We start from the raw sequence: 21114 nt of genomic DNA on the forward strand, positions 1-21114 counted from the left end.
CCGAGGCAACCTAAGCATTCAAATACCTCGTGATCAAATGCAAAGCCAACAAAGTAATATTGATGAAGACAAGATTATTCTGCTGATTAATTTAGTGATCAAGTCTGCTGTTCCATGTAAAGCACATTTTTCCTTTTTTACTTGAGGTCCTAGTATTTGAAATTAATTATATAAAATGTGGTGGGGGAATACTTTTAGGTACCAACAAGGAAGTCTAAGCAATAGAGAATGCTGCTCAGTGCTCATTCACACTCTGATTTTTATATATATATATATATATATATATATATATATAGAGAGAGAGAGAGAGAGAAATAGATATATATCCAGCTATTTCTATACTGTATATAATAGATATGCATATATATATATATATATATATATATATATAGTATATACATATGTATATATTTACACACACATATAATTAATATATATACTGATGTTTATACATACAAACACATATAATATTCACTGAAAAAAACAAAGTTTACAGAGATGTTATAATTAGGTTCAGATTTTACACACACAAAACCATAGAAATTCAGCAGTTATACTTAAAGTTAACTGAAGCAACTATAACTCGTGCCCTAAGGTAACTATAACTCACACCCCCTGCCACACTCAGTTTTCTCATCAATAATTTTATTGCAGAGGTTGCAGTGAGATTATCAGTGATGTCATGGAAGATTTAATGACGGATATAATATGCGGGTTAATTAGCAGTGCATGGTGAGGGTGCAAGTTATAGTTCCCTCCACACATAAAAGGATAGGACACTCCTATCTTTTTATGTGTGGTGACTCCACAGTTGTAAAGACACTGGTCATAAAATACCTTTGTCAATAACAAACAATCATAGACTTACACAAAAGTGCAAGTTTACCTTTGTGAATCCGGTCTGTCTGTCTGTCTGTCTATCTATCTATCTATCTATCTATCTATCTATCTATCTATCTATCTATCTATCTACCCAATGAAAAAACCCAAAATGCTAAAGCGTAGTTATAGTTAGGAAAACATTATTTATTCTTTCTACACAAAACCAACTTAAACTACACAAACCTTACGAATTGTAAAGTTATAGTTACAGCTGAACGTTATAACTTGTGCCCCATCTGAAACACCCTATAACTTGTGCACCTCTGTGCACAGTTAGTCTCACTACATTAAATATAACTTGCCTCTCTACCATGTAGTGTTCTCAGAAATGTAATTGAGATGTCATCGGTAATGCTTTAAATGTTATGATTTAACCTGGTACATGTGATGTAATATGAAAGGCTAAAAGCAATGCAGGAATATAAAATGAAGGTTGGCAAGGGTCCTTTTTGGTAGTAGATCTAAATTGGTTCTGTAGTTTTTAAGTTATAGGCAGAAAAACACTTCATTCTAACCTATTCCATTGGACCCCACTCCAATGTACGCCACTCCAATGCATTCCATTACACTGTACCCCACGCCACTCCAGTGTACACCACTCAATTATATGCCAACCCACTGTACACTACTCCACTATACACCATTACACTCTATGCCACTCCACTCCACAACACTCTGCTCTGCGCCACCCCACTCTACTCTATTACACTGTGCACAACTTCACTCCACGCTAGTCCACTCTACGTCGATTCAGTGTATGCCACTCCAATATTTGCCACTCTGCTATGCAATACTCTAGTGTATGGTTTTCTACTCTACCCAGTTCCAATCTATGCCATTCCACTGTATGCTATTTCATTGTATGCCACTCCACTGTATGCTATTTCACTCTGAGCCACTCCAGTGTATGCCACTGCTCTCTACCCCAGTCCATTCTACACTACTCTACTGGATGCCACTTCACTGTATGCTATAACACTCTACTCCATTCCAGTGTATGCCACTCCAGTCTCCACCACTTCACTGTACGCAACTCCACCATTCACTATTCCAGTCAATGCCACTCAACTGAACACCAGTCCACTCTACGCCACTCTATGTAAGTCAGTTCACTGCACTCCACACGACTACACTCTACCATATGCTACTTCACTGTAACCCACTCCACTGTAGATTACTCCAGTCCACACCACTCCACTGTATGCTTTTCTACTCTATGCTATTCCACTCTATGCCACTCCTATGTACTTCACTGTACGCTGTTCCACTGTACACCATTCCGATCTATGATATTACACTGTACGCATCTTCAATCTTTCCTCCTCTACTGTACGGTATTCATATGGTATTCCACTCTACCCTACTCCACAGTACCCAGTCTGCTGTATGCTATTACACTCTAACCCTACAATACCCTACTTCAGACTAAACCATTTCACTGTACCCCACTCCACTATATGCTACTACACCATACACTGTTACACTTTTAAGTCACTACACTGTAGGCTACTACACTATAAGCTATTACACCCCAAGCCACTCCACTGGACGGTACTGCAGTCTACGCTATTCCTTTCTACGCCACTCCAGTGTACTCTCCTTCAATCTATATAAGCTTACTCTACAAAACTCTACTACACTCCATGCCACCCTTCTGAACTCTACTCCACTCTACCACATTTTATCCAACATTATGCCACTGAGCTATACCCTGCTCTACTATCCGACATTCTACTCCACTGAATGCAACTCTACTCTACAACACTATACTACACTCTACGCCACTCTATGATATTCCACTCCACACCACTGTACTCCACTGTTTGACACTCAACGACATGTCCCACAACTTCTCTCAACGATACGTCACTTCACTATATGACACAGCACTCCACTCTATGAAACTCTCCTCCACTGTACTCTACGACACTCCACTTGATGATACTCTAATTTGTGACTGTAGGAAGTTGGCTCTGTATATACTATTTCAAAGTAAGAAATAGTGTGCACAGAGTCCAAGGGTTCCCCTTAGAGGTAAGATAGTGGCAAAAAAAGATAATTCTAATGCTCTATTTTGTGGTAGTGTGGTCGAGCAGTAGGCTTATCAGAGGGTAGTGTTAAGCATTTGTTGTACACACACAGGCAGCTCAGGGCCGATCAGGTGCAGAGGTAAAAGTGGTGCCCAGAACACATAGGCTTCAATGGAAATAGGGGTGCCCCGGTTCCAGTCTGCCAGCAGGTAAGTACCTGCGTCTTCGGAGGGCAGACCAGGGGGTTTTGTAGGGCACCAGGGGGGGACACAAGCAGGCACAGAAAGTACACCCTCAGCGGCCCTGGGGCGGCCAGGTGCAGAGTGCAAACAGGTGTCGGGTTTCCTATAGGAATCAATGGGGAGACCCGGGGGTCTCTTCAACGATGAAGACAGGCACGGGGGGGGCTCCTCGGGGTAGCCACCACCTGGGCTAGGCAGAGGGTCGCCTGGGGGTCGCTCCTGCACTGGAGTTCGGTTCCTTCAGGTCCTGGGGGCTGCGGGTGCAGTGCTGGTTCCAGGCGTCTGGTTCCTTGAAGCAGGGAGTCGCGGTCAGGGGGAGCCTCTGGATTTCCTCTGCAGGCGTCGCAGTGGGGGCTCAGGGGAGTCAACTCGGGCTACTCACGGGCTCGCAGTCGCCGGGGAGTCCTCCCTGTAGTATTAGCTTTCCGCAGGTCGAGCCGGGGGCGTCGGGTGCAGAGTGGAAAGTCGCACGCTTCCAGCAGGAAACGTGTGGTCTTTAAAAGCTGCTTCTTTGTTGCAAAGGTGTGGCTGAGGCCAAATCAGTTGTCGTCTCCGTCTTCACTGCAGGGCTTCAGGTCAGCAGTCCTTCTTCTTCTTTAGGTTGCAGGAATCTATCTTCCTCGGTTCTGGGAGCCCCTAAATACTGAATTTAGGGGTGTGTTTAGGTCTGGGAGGGCAGTAGCCAATGGCTACTGGCCCTGAGGGTAGCTACACCCTCTTTGTGCCTCCTCCCTGTGGGGAGGGGGGTACGTCCCTAATCCTATTGGGGGAATCCTCCTTCTACAAGATGGAGGATTTCTAAAAGTAAGAGTCACCTCAGCTCAGGACAACTTAGGGGCTGTCCTGACTGGGGGGTGACTCCTCCTTGTTTTTCTCATTATCTCCTCCAGCCTTGCCACCAAAAGTGGGGGCAGTGGCCGGATGGGCAGGCATCTCCACTAACTGGCATGCCCTGTGGCGCTGTAACAAAGGGGGTGAGCCTTTGAGGCTCACCGCCAGGTGTTACAGTTCCTGCAGGGGGAGGTGAGAAGCACCTCCACCCAGTACAGGCTTTATTCGTGGCCACAGAGTGACAAAGGCACTCTCCCCATGTGGCCAGCAACATGTCTGGTGTGTGTCAGGCTGGCAGAAACTAGTCAGCCCACACTGGAAGTCGGGTATGTTTTCAGGAGGCATCTCTAAGATGCCCTCTGGGTGTATTTTACAATAAAGTGCACACTGGCATCAGTGTGCATTTATTGTGCTGAGAAGTTTGATACCAAACTTCCCAGTTTTCAGTGTAGCCATTATGGTGCTGTGGAGTTCGTGTTTGACAGACTCCCAGACCATATACTCTTATGGCTACCCTGCACTTACAATGTCTAAGGTTTTGCTTAGACACTGTAGGGGCATAGTCCTCATTCACATATGCCCTCACCTGTGGTATAGTGCATCCTGCCTTAGGGCTGTAAGGCCTGCTAGAGGGGTGACTTACCTATGCCATAGGCAGTGTGAGGTTGGCATGGCACTCTGAGGGGAGTGCCATGTCGACTTAGTCATTTTCTCCGCACCAGCACATACAAGCTGGCATGCAGTGTGTATGTGCTGAGTGAGGGGTCCCCAGGGTGGCATAAGTCATGCTGCAGCCCTTAGAGACCTTCCCTGGCATCAGGGCCCTTGGTACCAGGGGTACCAGTTACAAGGGACTTACCTGGGTGACAGGGTTGTGCCAATTGTGGAGACAAAGGTACAGTTAAGGGAAAGAACACTGGTGCTGGGGCCTGGTTAGCAGGGTCCCAGCACACTTTCAAATCATAACTTAGCATCAGCAAAGGCAAAAATTCAGGGGGTAACCATGCCAAGGCGGCATTTCCTTACAGTGACACCCTACTTCACCCTACACCAGTCTAAAACACTCTCCTCCACTCAATGAGTCGACAACAGCTTACTCTACTGTTTGACACACCAGTCCACTGTGAAAATCGCTGCTCCAGTCTACGATACTGGACTGTACTATATGAGACACCATGCCACTACACTATAAAACACTGTACTACACTGTATAATACGCTACTACACTCTACTCTGCTCCACTAAAGTTCAATCTACAATACCCCAGTCTATGACAACAGACTTTAAAAACACTCTCCTTCACTGAACTGTATGGCACACTCCACATAACTCTCCACTTGCGACACTGGACTCTACGATTTGAAACACATTTTGAAATAACATAAAAAAACACTGAAATTCAATTAAAAAAAACAAAGGATAAAGCTTAGTTCTAGTTAGGAAAATGTATTTTACTTATACAAACCAAGATTAAACTACACTAGGCTCTATGACATTCTCCTTCACTGTACTGTACTACACTCCTTTTTACGGCACCCCATACTGCGATTTGAAACTCATTTTTATTAAACAATAAAAACCATTAACATACAATGAAAAATCAAAGGTTAAGTATACTTTACAGTTAGAAATACCTTATGTATTCTTTCTATACAAAGCCAACTTAAGATACACACACATTAAAAACAGGAACATTATAATTATAACCTAAATTTATAATTTAGGCACTCCCTTCAAATTACTGGAAGTCACACACTTCTGAACACAGTCCTGTCACCACACTCGCCACACTCCATTAACTATAACTCATACCTTTTCTATACACTGTTTAGACTCATGCATATTACATCACTTACAGCATGTGAAATCATAGCATTCATAACAATAATTATAACTCCTCAAATGACATTTGTCACAACAAACTGCATTCTAGAGTGGTGAGTTACACATAAGTCTTGTCTGATTAGCAAGCTGAAAAGAGTGTATGACGAGATCTGCTACTTATAATCTGAACGTGGTGGATAAATTGTGAATGTTGTGTAGTTTAAACTTGGTTTGTATAGAAAAAATGCATTTTCTTAACTATAACTAAGGTTTAATCTTTGTTTATTTATTTATATATACATATATAAATATCTATCTATATATCTATCTATCTATATATATATATATATATATATATATATATATATATATATGATGCAAACACACACAGACAGCAGACATGCCATGGAATCAGCTGATTCTAACATGCAATCCACGATCTTGTTGGAGGCAGTAAGTTCATGAAGCACACATTGGAAAAACTGTCCTTTCATGTTATCTGGGAGCTAAGGTGGCTTTCTTTCAAGGTGAATGATATAGCATTCTTACAGGCACCTGGTGTTGTCTCTACCCAGGGCAACACGATCCAACGCAAAGATATTCCACCTCAGACACTTCAATCAAAAGTATGGAGATGCAGTGGGGGATATTTTGTAGTTCTGTTTTGCACAGGATACCTGTACTTCTAGACTTTAAGCAAAGGGTAGGCCACTCTTAAGATAGGTCAACTGAGGCCTGTGACAGCATGTAATCTGTCAATGGACTCCAAGGCCCATTAGGTGTCTCTCCCAAACAGCAAGAGCAAAAAGCCAGGTACAGTTAAAATGTAGAACAGGATTTGAAGCTACAGAAAACAGCCACAATATTTCTGTCAGGAAGTTTGACTTGGATTCAGCAGCTGGATGGGTACCTTAGCACCTACACAGCTTTGCTCATCACAGCAGTGAATGATCACATTTCCTCTGAAAGGACCCCAGTGAATAGCAAGTATCTGCTTTAGGAGATGACAGTCCACTGACATTCTGAAAGTCCAAGCAAAAGCCCAGAATCGGCATAATGTGACAAGGAGAGATTATCAGCCTCCAAATTATGGCCCTCATTCTGACCTTGGCGGTCGGCGGAGAGGCGGCGGTCGGACCGCGAACAGACCGGCGGTATTAAAAATGGCATTCTGACCGCGGCGGTCACCGCCGCGACCGACCGCCACTTCCCCACTCCGACAGCCACGGCGGTCATGACCGACGGGCTGGAGTCTGCGCACTCCGGTCCGGCGGTCGACCCAAGACCGCCAACGGTATCATGACCCTGCTTACCGCCGCGGTTTCTGGCGTTCGGGAACCGCCATGCGAACCATGGCGGTAGGCACTATCGGGGCCAGGGAATTCCTTCCCTGGCACTGATAGGGGTCTCCCCCACCCCCCACTGCCCCCCCGAGTCCTCCCCCCACACCCTCCACCCCCCTGCCACCCCCCAGAGGTGGTACGAACCCCCTCCCCACCCCCACTCCGACATGCACATACACGCACCCCGACATGCACACACCCCCAACATGCACATATACACACCCCCTACACACACACATACACAACGGGGACACATACCCGCACACATACATGCCGACATGCGCACCCGCCGAACTAAACACATTGCCCATAGGCACAGCAGCACTCCCCGCCCGCATGCACGCACTCACACACCCCCTCTACACACTCACACGCACACCCCCATGCACGCACACATCACACAACACCCCCCCACCCCCTCCCCTCACGGACGATCAACTTACCTTGTGCGTTGGTCCTCCGGGAGGTGACAGGAGCCATGGGGAGGTGACCGCCAACAGAAGACCGCCAACAGAAGACCGCCACACAGAAATGTGGGTCGTAATTCTGTGGGCGGTGTTCTGCTGGCGTGGCGGTGGAGGTTGACCAGTCTCCACTTTTCCGCCGACCGCCAGTGTGGCTTCTGGCGGTTTTCCGGCGGAACGCTCCCAGCGGTCAGAATACGCACAGCGGCATACCGCCGCGGTCGGCGGTCTTCACCGCGGCGGTAACTCGGCGGTCTTGCGAAAAGACCGCCAAGGTCAGAATGAGGGCCTATGTGTCTGTGTACTCCACTTTCAACACATCCAGTTCATCTGAATTTCAGCCAAAAAACTCTTCCAGGTGAATGAATACCTGGGTACTGGGTAGAGGATCCTACTAACAAATGGGTTGTCCTCAAATGACACGTTGTTGGTCTTTTGCACAGAACTGAAGATATACTCCAACTTAAGAGAAGCTGGTTTAATCAATGACAGATGAGAATCATGAAGTTGCACTACTGGGGCTACAGCAATTTCGAAAGTGACTTGGGACTGGGATGAACAAGCAGTGAAGGCAGGAAAGTCAGCCTCGAAAGAGAGGATGCCAAGAGCGGAGCTCAAAACGTAAGGGAGCATGGAGATGGTTGAGGCTATAGTCATTGAAGATGCCATGCCTGAAGGTTTCTTGGGACTCGGAGAGGAGCCCAGAAGAAAAGAAGTACTAAACATGGCCATCCAAAAGAACTCCGCTTGTGAAGAGTGTTGACAGAGCCAGAAACTGAAGCAGGACCGTCTTCAGAACCAGAACTGGATCTGAGGAGGAAGAGAAGGAGGCTGGTGTCAGGAAACAACTCCACTGACTCTGCAATTGGTCTAGAGAATGGGATCTTTTCTTGGTGAAGGAAAGGTTGACCCTCCTGTATCTCATTTTATGATCTTTGTTGAGAGACACTTTAGAGGGCCACTTGTAATCTCTGATGTAGGTGACAAATTAGTTAGCTACCTGAGCCAGGATTAATATGGCCTCTCACTAGCTTATGCCCTTCAGGTGCATGGATGCAAACAGGTCACAGAAAGAAGGAACATGGCCCAGTCCCAGACACCTGCTGTAAGTTTTCTGGGTGTCATCAACAGACATATGCTTAGGGATATTTTATACAAGGTTTTAACCCCAACTATTTGTGAGGTGAAATTTAGCCTATGCTAATGACGTTGAAAGGTTTTGAAGAAACTCAGTAGCAATCAAAAGGGAGCTTTAGAGCTGTATTAGTAAGGCATGGAGAATAGGGAACACTGATGCAGGAGTGCCAGGTAGCACCATATATAGTCTGCTGCTGTCATGTCTGATGGCGGTCAGAGTTAAGACAGGTGATGTTGGGGAACTACTGCTTGGAGAGGTTCTCCATACCAGTATATTCAGAAGGTGAGGATTTTGCATAACAAAATTTGAAGTACAATCCTGTAAGCTATTCTGGCTCTTTTACGGCCCTCCTTGGTTGTGTTACATCCAACTCTTTGGATGCAGGAACTTTGGCTTGGGCATGCTGATCACCCAATAGTGTATACTTTTGTTTTCCTGAAAACAAGTTGCTTGATAGACTTGCAAGCCTGCAGCAAAACGGCCTTTCCTAACAAAGAGCTTTTTAAGCTACTTGAAAATATATTTTTACTCTAAATAAAAATAAAAACTAGTGTATCCAGGTGCATAGCAACAACCGATGATGTGTCTTAATGCCCCCGGATATTTTGTACATTAGTTTAATTTAATGAACCAAAAAACCTGTACTTTAGACCAAATCAAATTGACTATTGGTATGCTGTAGTTGCACAATAACACTGAAGACAAAAGGGGGGCCTACAGCTGCAATGTCACCAAAAAAACAAGCCCACAAAATGTCAGACTTGCATGCAGAAAACAAATTACAAACAAAATTACTTTACAATGGCAAATGTATACCATAACTAGACAAGCAGATCAACACCAATCACTGAGCAACTTATTTCTGACTGCCCTCTTTAAAGGACATTATTCACAATTAATTCAGTTAGGTTTCCAGAATAGCTTCAAGCATATCTGTTATTACAATAACAGTTCTGATGCAGCGAGATTTTGCACAACTCAAGTGAAAACACTATTTAGGAGACCTAACAGTTGTGCAAGCAGAATTGGACATTCCCTTTGATGTTCAATTTTAACAGATTACAGGAATGTTTATAGGATACAGGTAGAGTGCACCATCAAGCGAATTAACAAATTAGCTATATTCATTCTTACCTGCAAAATAACAAGGGCATTTTCAATTGAAAGGTCATCTGAAGGTAAGCCTTCGCTCTTCCAAATGAGCTGTTCACTTTCAGTAGATAGAAACCGTCTCAAATCAAACGCTGCCAAAAGAAATGAAAATAAAACTAGTATAATGGAAACAAAACAGGGCACCATTTTTATTGTTAGTGTGTTGTGTGAAACTACATAAAAATAGGTTCTGGGGTAGCTGGATAGTGATCATAACCTCAATATATATGACATTCTTGAAGATAACGTCTTTCATCATTTACTATCTACACCTGCTGGGATATGATGATGTAGGCTTGGACGGGCATGATTCCTTCTCTCCCCTGTCAGCACACACAGCAATCCAGTAAATAGCTGGGATGGCATCGATTTGTTGAGCACAAATATGCTGTGTAAACACAATACCTGTGCAACTCATCCACAATTCCGTTGTTTCCCTCTCTCACACACAGCTAAAGACAATGGCTAAGGGTGTCTACTTCCCAAAAGTGTGTGATCTTCCGCTAACAGAAACAGTATAGAAAGAGTTTTTGTGTCCTGCAGGAGCAGAGATGGGCTGCATTTGCTTGGGCACATCGGAATCTTGGCCTGCAGTACCTTCTGCTGACATGGCTGTAGCCTTGTATTGTCATGAAGTAAGCCTGTCTACTGCCATGAAATGCACACTGACAGATTATTTCTGGACATTTAGGCCTGACTACTACGTGACAGTGTGAGTAATCATAAATTGCACTGACATGCAGACGTCTTGACCAGGTTATTGCCCGTTTAAAAACTCCTCCTTGGAAAAAGAAAAGGAGTTGAGGAAACCTCAAAACAAAGCACTCAAAATAACCACAAAATACTCTCACTAATTAATCTACTGACAACTGTGTGCGTCAAAGAATAATTGCAAGAAATCCACCAGATAACATAGTGTGCTAGGGGAGAGAGAGAGAGAGGGCAAGGAATTAAACATTTGCCATTGTATAGCTCTCACAGCAGCCTAAATGAGGTAGACCACAAAGGGACAACCAGAAGTCTTGTACGTGTTTCCCTTGGCTCACGGTTTGGTGGGGCAGGCCCAGCACAAGACTTATATGCCGATTTAGGGTTTGACATAAGTGGGATATCAGCCTTAAACTAGATAATTACCCTTTTTATGAAACCTGTGGGTCTCCTGCCCCACTTAGAGACGACCTGAATTTTTACTGACAGTGGAGCCTTAACCAATTCTGCTGTCAGGAAACTTTAGTCATCGGTCCCAGTGCCATGGTTCCTCTGGGTTCTGTGTGTCTTAATGTCTGTCCACTGCCCTATTTAAGGCATGCCTTGAGACGTTGCTTTTCCTGCCCAGGTTTGCCATGCAAGATTGCCTGGGCAGAACAAAACATTTAACCAATGGCCTATACACATAAAAAAACAATCCTTGTGCTTCAGCGCCATTGCTTTAGGGCTTGTTTCTGAAACACGAAAAACTGACAACCTTCTGCCAGGCCATGGGCCCAACTTGCATTGCAAAATTGCCAAAGTGACAGTGGGAGCACTTTGATGAAAAAAGATTCCCGCTAAGCTTGTCGGTATTTCAATATATGAGTCCTTTCCATTTTCAGAGATATTAGGCTCCGAGTAAACAAGTCAATGCATCTTAAACATTGGGTGGCTAAATACGGTCATAATAGCAAGGTTACATAATTCTGCAGTTTAATTTAGAAATGCTTATCTATCTTGGCCTTAGAATTTTACTGCCAATATCAAAGGTGGGGACATATAACTAATATTGCTACACGAATGTCAATTAAAAACAAAGCACAGCCTACGGTACAACATCATATTTACTTTCCAGCCCAGTTGATTTTTTCCATTCCTCTAAACTGGCTTTTCGCTGATCTTCAGGAGCTGCAGAGATATATGTGATGAAAGCTGCAGCAAGCTGAGCTCTCTTCGGCAGCGTGTCCAGTTCATTTGCCATGTCTGCCACCTGATTAAAACATATGAACAAAAATTATGAAACAGCCAGCACCATAGATTATCAAAAATTTCACTGTATGCATTGTCTTATTGAAAGTACCTGTGTTTTACACTGCATTGATAGTAATACACTGGAAAAATGAATTATTCAATAGAGCCACCATTATCATAAGGTGATATGGCCTTTTAATTGTCACGTCAATGGAAAACAATCCAGATACTGTGACTCCTCTAAAGGGATCTCTTGAAGAGCTCTGACCTAACACAAATTGCAAAAAGTGAGGTGGGGGTCTAGACACGTGGCCAAGAAGGGATCAGACGTTGTGAATGCATATGTGGATAAGGTTCAGATCCCGAGTCAGGAACCGACCCAGATGGCATCAAGAAAGCAGCAAACCTTGGCAGGAACTTGGTTTGACAAAAGTATGATGCCCTCAAAGCAATGCAGCTGGGGTAGTACAATCAGCAAGGTCCAGTAAAAGGGACGTCAGTTCTTATTTAGAAAACTCGAGTTGATATACAATGACTGCCCCTACCCAGCAGACAGTGGCTTTCACCACTACAGGCATCACATAGTGAATCCACGTGGAACTCCAAGAAGCAAAAGCCATTAGACCTGGTCCAAGCTGGGAACCACACTGAACGACCTCACCAAACGCTACTGGGCTATGAAAGAAAACCAACTTGGAGGATATCTCAGAGAAACAGGACTAACAAATAACATTCAAGTAGAAGGCTTTGGAAAATGCCTCCACCACAAAGACACTGGGAATTAAAGGCATGGAGGAAGATGCAGAAGGAGCAATTTTTGAGAGCTCTGTTTTGGGCATGACTGATCAGAATCAATGATGGGAGGGGACACACTACATGTGAATCAGGATAAAGCACTCAATAACATACTGAAAAAAATCAAGGAAAAAGCGTTGATGGATGTAAAAACAGGTAAATGGACTTTAAGACACAATCTTGTACGTTCTGTCTTCCACCCCACTGCCACGCAAGCAGGATATGAAGCACATCACAGTGAAATTACTACAGGAGACAACCTGTTACCACTGCACTTTCAATCATAAGGAGAAACTATGGCAAATAATGTCAGCAGCAGGTCTCTGATAGTATGTGGCTACTAGAAAAGCAAGCAATTGATCCCATTACCTCTAAGATTAGAGACAAATTCATCAAAAGACAAATGGCAGAGGGCAGGGAAGATCATTAAAATAAAGGACGAAAGGTACCAAACACCTAAGTAAATGATCAACTACTTAATGCAACTATGATGGGGTAGGGTCTCAACACATAGGACAGAATAAAAAAATGATATCTGTTCAGCAGTTTGTCTAAAGCAGCAATGCTAAGCGTTGTGATGGAGAAATCTCTAAACACAGGAATATGTAGCAAAATACAATACTGGCGTGTCTATGAGATGAGTGGGAGACCTTATCTCCTGGAAGCTTGTACATATCAAAACTTGTATAGGCTTAGATTCTAAATGGTTAACATTTTAGCATTAATTGTGAAAGACCTAAATTCCCGAATAAAAGAGCAACAATATGGAAATCGCATTCAGCTTTTGCATGCCTTCACAACACACAGCTATAATCAGATCTAGTAATATTTTATGTTAAAAGGTTAACAGCAAATCTACAGACAAAGCCTAGCATGAAACGTAATGCTTCAAAATAACACAACATTTACTTTTGAGCATGTAAAAAAGATAAACAGGGAGACATGCTATATTCAAGCAGGGTAATGATGAAAAGCTGGCAAGTTGACTATCAGAAATGTAGTAGATCCCTAAGAAGACACGTCAGTGGGAGAGCAAACAGTATTAGAGCATCGTTCAGGGTTATGAATCAACAGTGTGGATCTAGGTCTAAAGCATGCATGGTGGAAAGCAAATCAAGGGGAAAACCCAATTTTTCTTACATCAACACCCTTTTCTTACTAAATTCCAGCTGCACCACAAAAAGACCAGACACTGGAAATATCAGAATATCTGATCAATATATTTTTTTTTTTTTAGAACTTTTAGCTTCTGGTGTGACCAGCGGGGAGTTCAACTTAGTTGCATCTCCAATAAAAACATACTGTAATAGTTCCTGCATTGCCTATCTGCAAAATTCTGGAAGAAGATGCGACAGAGAGGTTGGAGAGTGCATCCCCTTGGAATCCATAGTTGTATTTCATTCTAGAATTTAAAGTGCACAAGATCTTTTAGGTTTATGTGATCTCCATACACAATGCAACCACCTTCGAGAATGGAATCACCTTGGTGTATGAGGATGCAGCAACATTTTACAAGAAACTGAATGATGTCCCAGAGGGTGCTTTGTTGATCTCGAGCACTGAGGAGACACTAGGCAAGATGGGAATCTCAATCAGAAGCAAAATGATTAGGAGATCTAGACTTCTGTACAGAGTAGTGTAATGAAGGTAACGTCTATTTACAGAGAGCTACCACAGGAGATGGCAGTGAAGATGGAGAACAGATGCGTGGCAGTGATGGTCCTGTTTACAAGCACTATAGGCCTGATTACGACCTTGGCGGAGGTAATTACTCCGTCCCAAAAGTGACGGATATCCCTTCCGTCGTTTTACAAGTTCCATAGGATCTAATGGAACTTGTAATAGGGCGGGCGGGATATCCATCACGTTTGGAACGGAGTAATCCGCTAAGTAAGGTCGTAATGAGGCCCTATGTCTTATCCAGTACCTTGGACTTTTGCTGGTGGAGAATTTTCAGAAGAATAAACTGATTTAGATGTGTGCATGATGCAGTGTCTCTGGTTTTAATGATTTAGAAGTTAAGACTCATGTATTTCTCTGCTCTAGCACTGATCTGCTTCAGACAGCCACAAAGTATTCCAACCACTCCAGAGAAGGCTACACAGAAGAAATAACCCTTCAGTGAATTAGGAACGCTAAATGTTTGCATGTTCAGCACTTCTATCATCTCTGGGGCTTAGTCAGGTCAGAGGCCCTCCTCAATTGATGCTCCTTCAAAGAAGCAAACATTTTAGTGAGCTGTTTTATCCTCTGGCCTCAATTTTCATCAAGGCAAATTAAACACACAGCTCATTCACCTGGCCAATTACAAACACGTCATGTATGCTGACATCCAGTGCCAAACCAAGCAGAATCTAGATCTCGCTTTCGGTTACTAAATGATTCCTAACTGATGTACCTCCCCTAGGCAGTTTACTTACAGCAGTGCCACCTTTGTAACCAACAGAGAGCATAGAACAGTAATCCTTCCAAACCACAAAGGCTCAGGACAAGCACAGCATCCATACATGCTCAATCACAAAATGATGCCTCTACAGGAAAGCCTTACACCTGCAACAGTTTAACAAACCTGTGTATTCCATCTCTTATGTTCCCCATCGAGTTGGTGAATCAGTAGTTCAGCTGCTTGAATAATTTCTTGTGCCCTGGTTAAATCTGCTTCAAGTTTGGCAGCTTCTGTTGTTCTGCTTTGGAACCTGCAATGGAAGGATAGGATTAAACAAACCAAGATGTATGACATTCATCTAACAGGCAAACTATAAATAATGTATTGTAATAAAGAAAACAACTTACTTCTCTTTTAAGTCTGCTACTTTCCGACCTACAGAGTTCAGTTCATCTTCTAATCTCTGTTTTCGGTCCTCTGTTTTTCTCAAGTTTCTAAAACATATTTACAATGGCATGAGAAAGGTTTTCATTGAGACGAGAAAGGTAAAAGTTTACAATGGTCCTCTAGCAACTCCTTAGCATGAAAATCAAACCCACTTCACCCACATATGACCTGGTCCCCCACTACTACAACAATCCCTCATACTCTCCCAGCCAGGGTTACTCTCTGTTATATATCACAACCGTCAGTATTTTATTTCAAAACAGTTTTATGAAAGGAATAAAGATAAGGAATTATAGGGTTACACAGCCCTGATTCATATTTCACAAAAGAAAACATAAAAATGATCAAAAGCTCATCATTCAAATAAATATATATATATATATATATATATATATATATATATATATATATATATATATATATATATATATATATAAGTATACAAATAGATTTGGGGAAGAGGTGGGTCAGTGAGGAATCCACAGGTAGATACTGTATTCACCAGAAAAAGCGTTACTGAAGGTAAGTAACTTATTCTTCTGATGGATACATCTACCTGTGGATTCCTCACCTTTTGTATAGAATCCCCAAGCAGTCCTGCACTCGGAGATGGGTGCCTCTCTACCTATACCAAAAGATTTTGCAACGCTAACAGGCAAAGTGACCATCCTTCCTCACCTCAGAGTCCAAGCAGTAATGTTTAACAAAGGTATGGAAGGAGGCCCAAGCTGCCGCCTTACAAATGTCAACAACAGGGACACCCCTTGCCAAAACAGAGGTGGAAGACTTAGCTCTGGTGGAATGAGCTCTGATACCCTCTGGCGGCTTGTTGTTAGCCATGGCATAGCAGATCTTAATGCAGAGGATGATCCATCTCAACATTGTCATTTTGTGGATCGCCTTTCTTTTCATCTTGCCAACATACCTCACTTAACACCAACTTATCTGCGTAGAAAGTTGTGAAAGGAGGTTTAACACTAAGGGCCTGCAATTTGCTGACCCGCCAGCAGACATTATCAACACTTGGAAAGCTGTCTTAAAAGTGAGTAACCTCAAAGGACAACTATGGGTGGGTTCAAATGGAGAACCCATCAAAATTAAGAACTAAATTAAGATCCCACTGAGGCATTTTAAAGAGAGAGGGAGGATATCTATTGGTGAGTGCCTTAATAAACCTTAACACTATAGGGTACTTAAACAGGAAGGGTTGGTCTGGCAAACATAGGAAAGAGGAAAGGGCAGACAAATATCCCTTAACTTATGCAACTGCACAACCTTGCTGTGCACCACTTTACAAATTGAGCCCATCTGCCAGCATACACTGACTTGGTGGAGTGTCGCATGTCCGATAAGATAACACCCACCACCTCAGGCGGGAGGGAAAAAGAACTCAGGTTACCCGTTCAATCTCCAGGCATGTAGGTACAGGTTCTGGAGGTGGGGGTGTAGAACCTGCCCCTGTGAGAGGAGGACTTCCCCGTGAAGGAGACGGAGCTGAGGGCACAGTGAGATTTGAAGGAGGTCAGTGTATCACATCCTTCTTGCCCAATCTGGGGCTATGGATATGACTTTGGACTCATCTTTGCAAATCTTTCTCAGAACCTGAGACATCAAGGGTATGGGCGGGGTGGTGAACGGGTGGAGCAGCCCCAGTCCAATTGAAATGCATTCCCCACTGTTCCCTGCATCCAATACTGGAGGCTGCTGAACGATGGGCATTGCACCTTCTTATAAGTGGCAAACAGGTCTATCTGAGGAGTCCCCAGTAGAAAGATAATGTGTAACACCACCTCCAGATGGAGATGGCACTCGTGACTGGCTGAAAACTGCAGGCTGTGCCTGTCTGCGTCTATGTTCAGGACTCCTGCCAAGTGATTTGATATGATGCCAATCTAATGGTCCTCAGCCTAGGACCAGAGTCGTAGAGCCTCTCTGCAGAGAAGATACAACCCTACACCTCCCTGTTTGTTTATGTACCACATCGCAGTAGTATTGTTTGTCAAGACCTGCACTGACTGACAACAAAGGGAAGGGAGGAAGGCCTTGAGAGCCAGACATATGACCCGCAGCTCCAACAGACTGATATGTAACAACTGTGCCCCTGGAGACCAAATTCCCTTGATCTGCAGATCCCCCAGATGTGCTCCCCACCCTAGAGTGGAGGCATCTGTTATCACTGTGGCCACTAGAGGTGGAAGACAAAATAACTTTTCCCGAGATAGATTGCCGTCCACACTCCACCATCGAAGATCCGCTGCATTGTCTCTGGAGATTCTGACTCACTCTGTGAGATCTCCTTTGTGCTGAAACTACTGCCTGCGGAGGCACCATTGAAGGGGCCTCATGTGCCAGCGTGCATGGGTGACCAACAGAATGCAGGGAGCCATCAGACAGAGCAGGCATAAGACCTTCAGGTCTGGAACCATTGTTTCATTCTGAAACATCGGTATCGTAGCCTAAATGTCTTGAATTCCCTGCAGAGGAGGATAGACACGATGCACTGTAGTGTTCCGTATTGCCCCTATGAACAGGGTGCACAGAGAGGGCTCCAGGTGAGACTCGGCAAATTTATGGAAAAGCCAAGGTTGTACAACAACTGAGTTGTTAACTGCAAGTGATGCAACACCGACTCCGGAGACTGGGCTTTGAGCAGCCAATCGTCCAGGTAAGGGAATACTTGTATTCCCCACCATCTGTGATGTGCTGCAACCACTGCCATCACCTTCGTGAAGACTTGAGGTGCCGGGGATAAGGCCAAACAGAAAGACTTAAACTGATAACACTGCGACCCCACCATGAAACAGACATACTTCCTGAGCATTTGCACAATGAGGATGTGAAAATATGCAACCTGCAAATCAATTAAAACTATCCAGTCTTCCTTGTCCAGGGCAAGAAGCACCTGGGCTCGGGTCAGCATTTTGAATTTTTCCTACTTGAGGAACCAATTCAAAATCCCGAGATCTAGTATCGGTACAAACACTTTGTCAAGGAGGGAAAGGAGGGGGAAACTCCTGGAAAGGTAGGGCATATCCATTTTCTACAATACTCAATACCCACTGGTCCGATGTTATGGACCTCCACTGGTAGAAAATAAATTATCTGACCTCCCACTGGTAAAGCATGCTCCAAGATGGCAGAGAGCTGCTTTCTTGAGATGTTGGCTGGGAGGAAGAGGAGGAGGAAGGCTGATGGGTGGCTCCTCGCTGTCTCCCTTTGCCATGCCCTGTGCAGGACCTAAAAAAGAGGATTGGTTGACTGTTGCTGCTGGAACTGTTGTCTGCCACGAAAGGAATAGTTCCAGCCTTATCTCCCTACAAACACAACAACCCGCTAAGACAATATAAAGTACAATTAGGAACTACATAAAAAATGCTAAATCACTTAAAATTACAAACTATATTCAAAATAATGAATAGAATATTATACAAATAATAAAATATGAAATTAATATATGAACTAAAACACATTTAAAATTATATTAAATACAACAGTATTCTTGCTAACAATATTATTTACCTGAAAAAAGTGATATTCTTGACAACGATATTTCTGCATCACACTATTTCTGTATCACAATATTTTTTTTCTGATATTAAAAACTCAATATTTTGTCCAAACACTGGAAACACTCAAAGTAATCAAGAATAACCAGTTGTCAAACTGGAGTTCTTTTTTTTCATATCTCGAGGCACCTGTGAGCATCTTCATTGGCGTTCAGATTCACAGATGTGTCCCTGATTGAGAGCCCACTTGTAAAAGCTGAAAACACAAACAAGACCCCACATCAACCAATAGTTCAGAAAGCTTATCTTTAGGGTTTTGATCCAAGCAACCACAACATTCTTGTTGTCTATGACCATTTGCCTTAGACTGATTGCTTGCATCTATAGCAGGCTGGTGACTAATGCACTTTTCTCTGTTGCTCACGGGGCTGTCACTGACATCTCCTATAGTGCTGCTCCAACGCAAGCCTGTCACATATGCGTCGGTTGCTTGGGGCAAAGGCGGTCATTATAAGAAAAGCTACTGGGAGGATCTATTATATTACTATATCCTATAATACTCCTTGAGTTCCAACATCGCAAATCCTGACAGAGATAATGTGACACCAATGGGAGTTAGAATGGCTCTCAATTTTTTCAAAATCACTGACATCAAAGCATCCACAAGATGTTACATATCATGAATACTGGATGAGAAATAAGCAATCTATAAAATGAAAGTGGGACAAACAAATGGTGAAAAGCTACTTCCAGAAGATGAGGAATATAGGCAAATATTCTTGAAAAGTGCTCAAATATGTTAGATTCTGTCATCTGAAAGAGACACCCACAAATTCACAGTCTCCTTAATGCATCAATGAATGTCAGGCAGCGAGAACATACATAGATAACCCTCTATTGGTTTATTTTATTAAAAATGAAAAAAGCACGATCACAGCCCATTTGACTTGAGTTACAGTAGTTACAACAGACATGAAACTCTTGAAGTGTTTTTTCTCACAAATGAAAAGCTCAACTGACATAGAACATCTATAGACACAAAATAAGCAGCAGGATCCTCTGTGCCTCTTGCAAAGATGTTACTTAGGACCAGAACAAAATAGGAGCATCCTAAAAAGGAAAAATGCTACGCACAAACAGAGAGTGACATCAGGCTACATCTTGTTAAGTACATTGCAAGCACTTAAGTGCTGAAACAAATAATGTTAATTAATATAATGCAAATAACTCAGAAGGGGCACATTGTCAGTGACTTTTTTACTCAAATACAATCTGGAAAGTGTTGTGAGAAGCAGCTGAAATTTCATGAAACATGCTTAGAAGCAAAAAGCAACATTATGGGCCTGATTACGAGCGTGGCTGTAAACCGCCACACCTGCGTTGGCAGTCTGGACTGCCGCCAATGCGGGGGTACGACCACCAGATAACAACCCTGGCGGTCGGACCGCCAGCTCCCCCAGGATCTCAGATCCCAGTGGTCTGGAGGATGGTGGTGGACCTAAAAGCCAGGGCAGCGCTGCCCTGGGGATTACGATCTCATTCTCCGCCAGAGGTTTCATGCCAGTACAACTGCCATGAAAAGGCTAGGGGACAAAGGGTGTAGGGGGCATCAGGGGGGGCCCTGCACTGCCCATGGACTTGGCATGGGCAGTGCAGGGCCCCCCTGGCCAGCACCCTTGCAATGTTCACTGTCTGATCTGCAGACAGTGAACATTGCGAGGGTTCTGGTGCACCCTGCAGGCTACTGCATTGCCACCGGCTCGATTACAAGCCGGAGACAATGCTGTAGACTGTTTCCTGCTAGGTCAGAGGGCAGAAACTCAGGTTTCCACCCGCTGACTTTCCACCCGCTGACCTAGCAGGAGACTCTTAATAACTCCGGCGGGGAGGTCATCGCGTAGGCCACCCTGTTGCGAGTTTGGCAGACGGGCTTTCCCATCCGTCAAACTCGTAGTAGGGCCCTATATCATACAGTAATTTAATAAGTATATAAAAATATGATATTGATTTGAAAACATTTGAGAATAACAAGCTACATATTTAGTAGTTTATCTTTTTTTTTTATTGCACACACCAGTTTCCAGAATAATGACAAAGAAGAACAACTCAAATAAAGTAAAAAAATGGTACTCC

At 43.6% G+C, this 21114-nt stretch overlaps 1 protein-coding gene across 2 annotated transcripts in view; it reads right to left on the bottom strand.

Annotated features, from left to right (window-relative positions):
• DYNC2H1 (dynein cytoplasmic 2 heavy chain 1) overlaps nucleotides 1–21114 on the bottom strand; it is a 1541159-nt gene that overhangs the window by 681070 nt on the left and 838975 nt on the right. For both annotated transcript variants that reach the window (XM_069202358.1, XM_069202357.1), the window contains exons 60-63: nucleotides 15436–15522; nucleotides 15212–15338; nucleotides 11725–11866; nucleotides 9889–9998 (exon numbers count right to left, since the gene is read on the bottom strand). In XM_069202358.1, coding sequence (XP_069058459.1) covers nucleotides 9889–9998; nucleotides 11725–11866; nucleotides 15212–15338; nucleotides 15436–15522 — 466 coding nt within the window. The remainder of the gene's footprint in view (nucleotides 1–9888; nucleotides 9999–11724; nucleotides 11867–15211; nucleotides 15339–15435; nucleotides 15523–21114) is intronic.

Source organism: Pleurodeles waltl, chromosome 8 (genome assembly GCF_031143425.1).
Source record: "Pleurodeles waltl isolate 20211129_DDA chromosome 8, aPleWal1.hap1.20221129, whole genome shotgun sequence".
In the NCBI taxonomy this organism is placed as follows: domain Eukaryota; kingdom Metazoa; phylum Chordata; class Amphibia; order Caudata; family Salamandridae; genus Pleurodeles; species Pleurodeles waltl.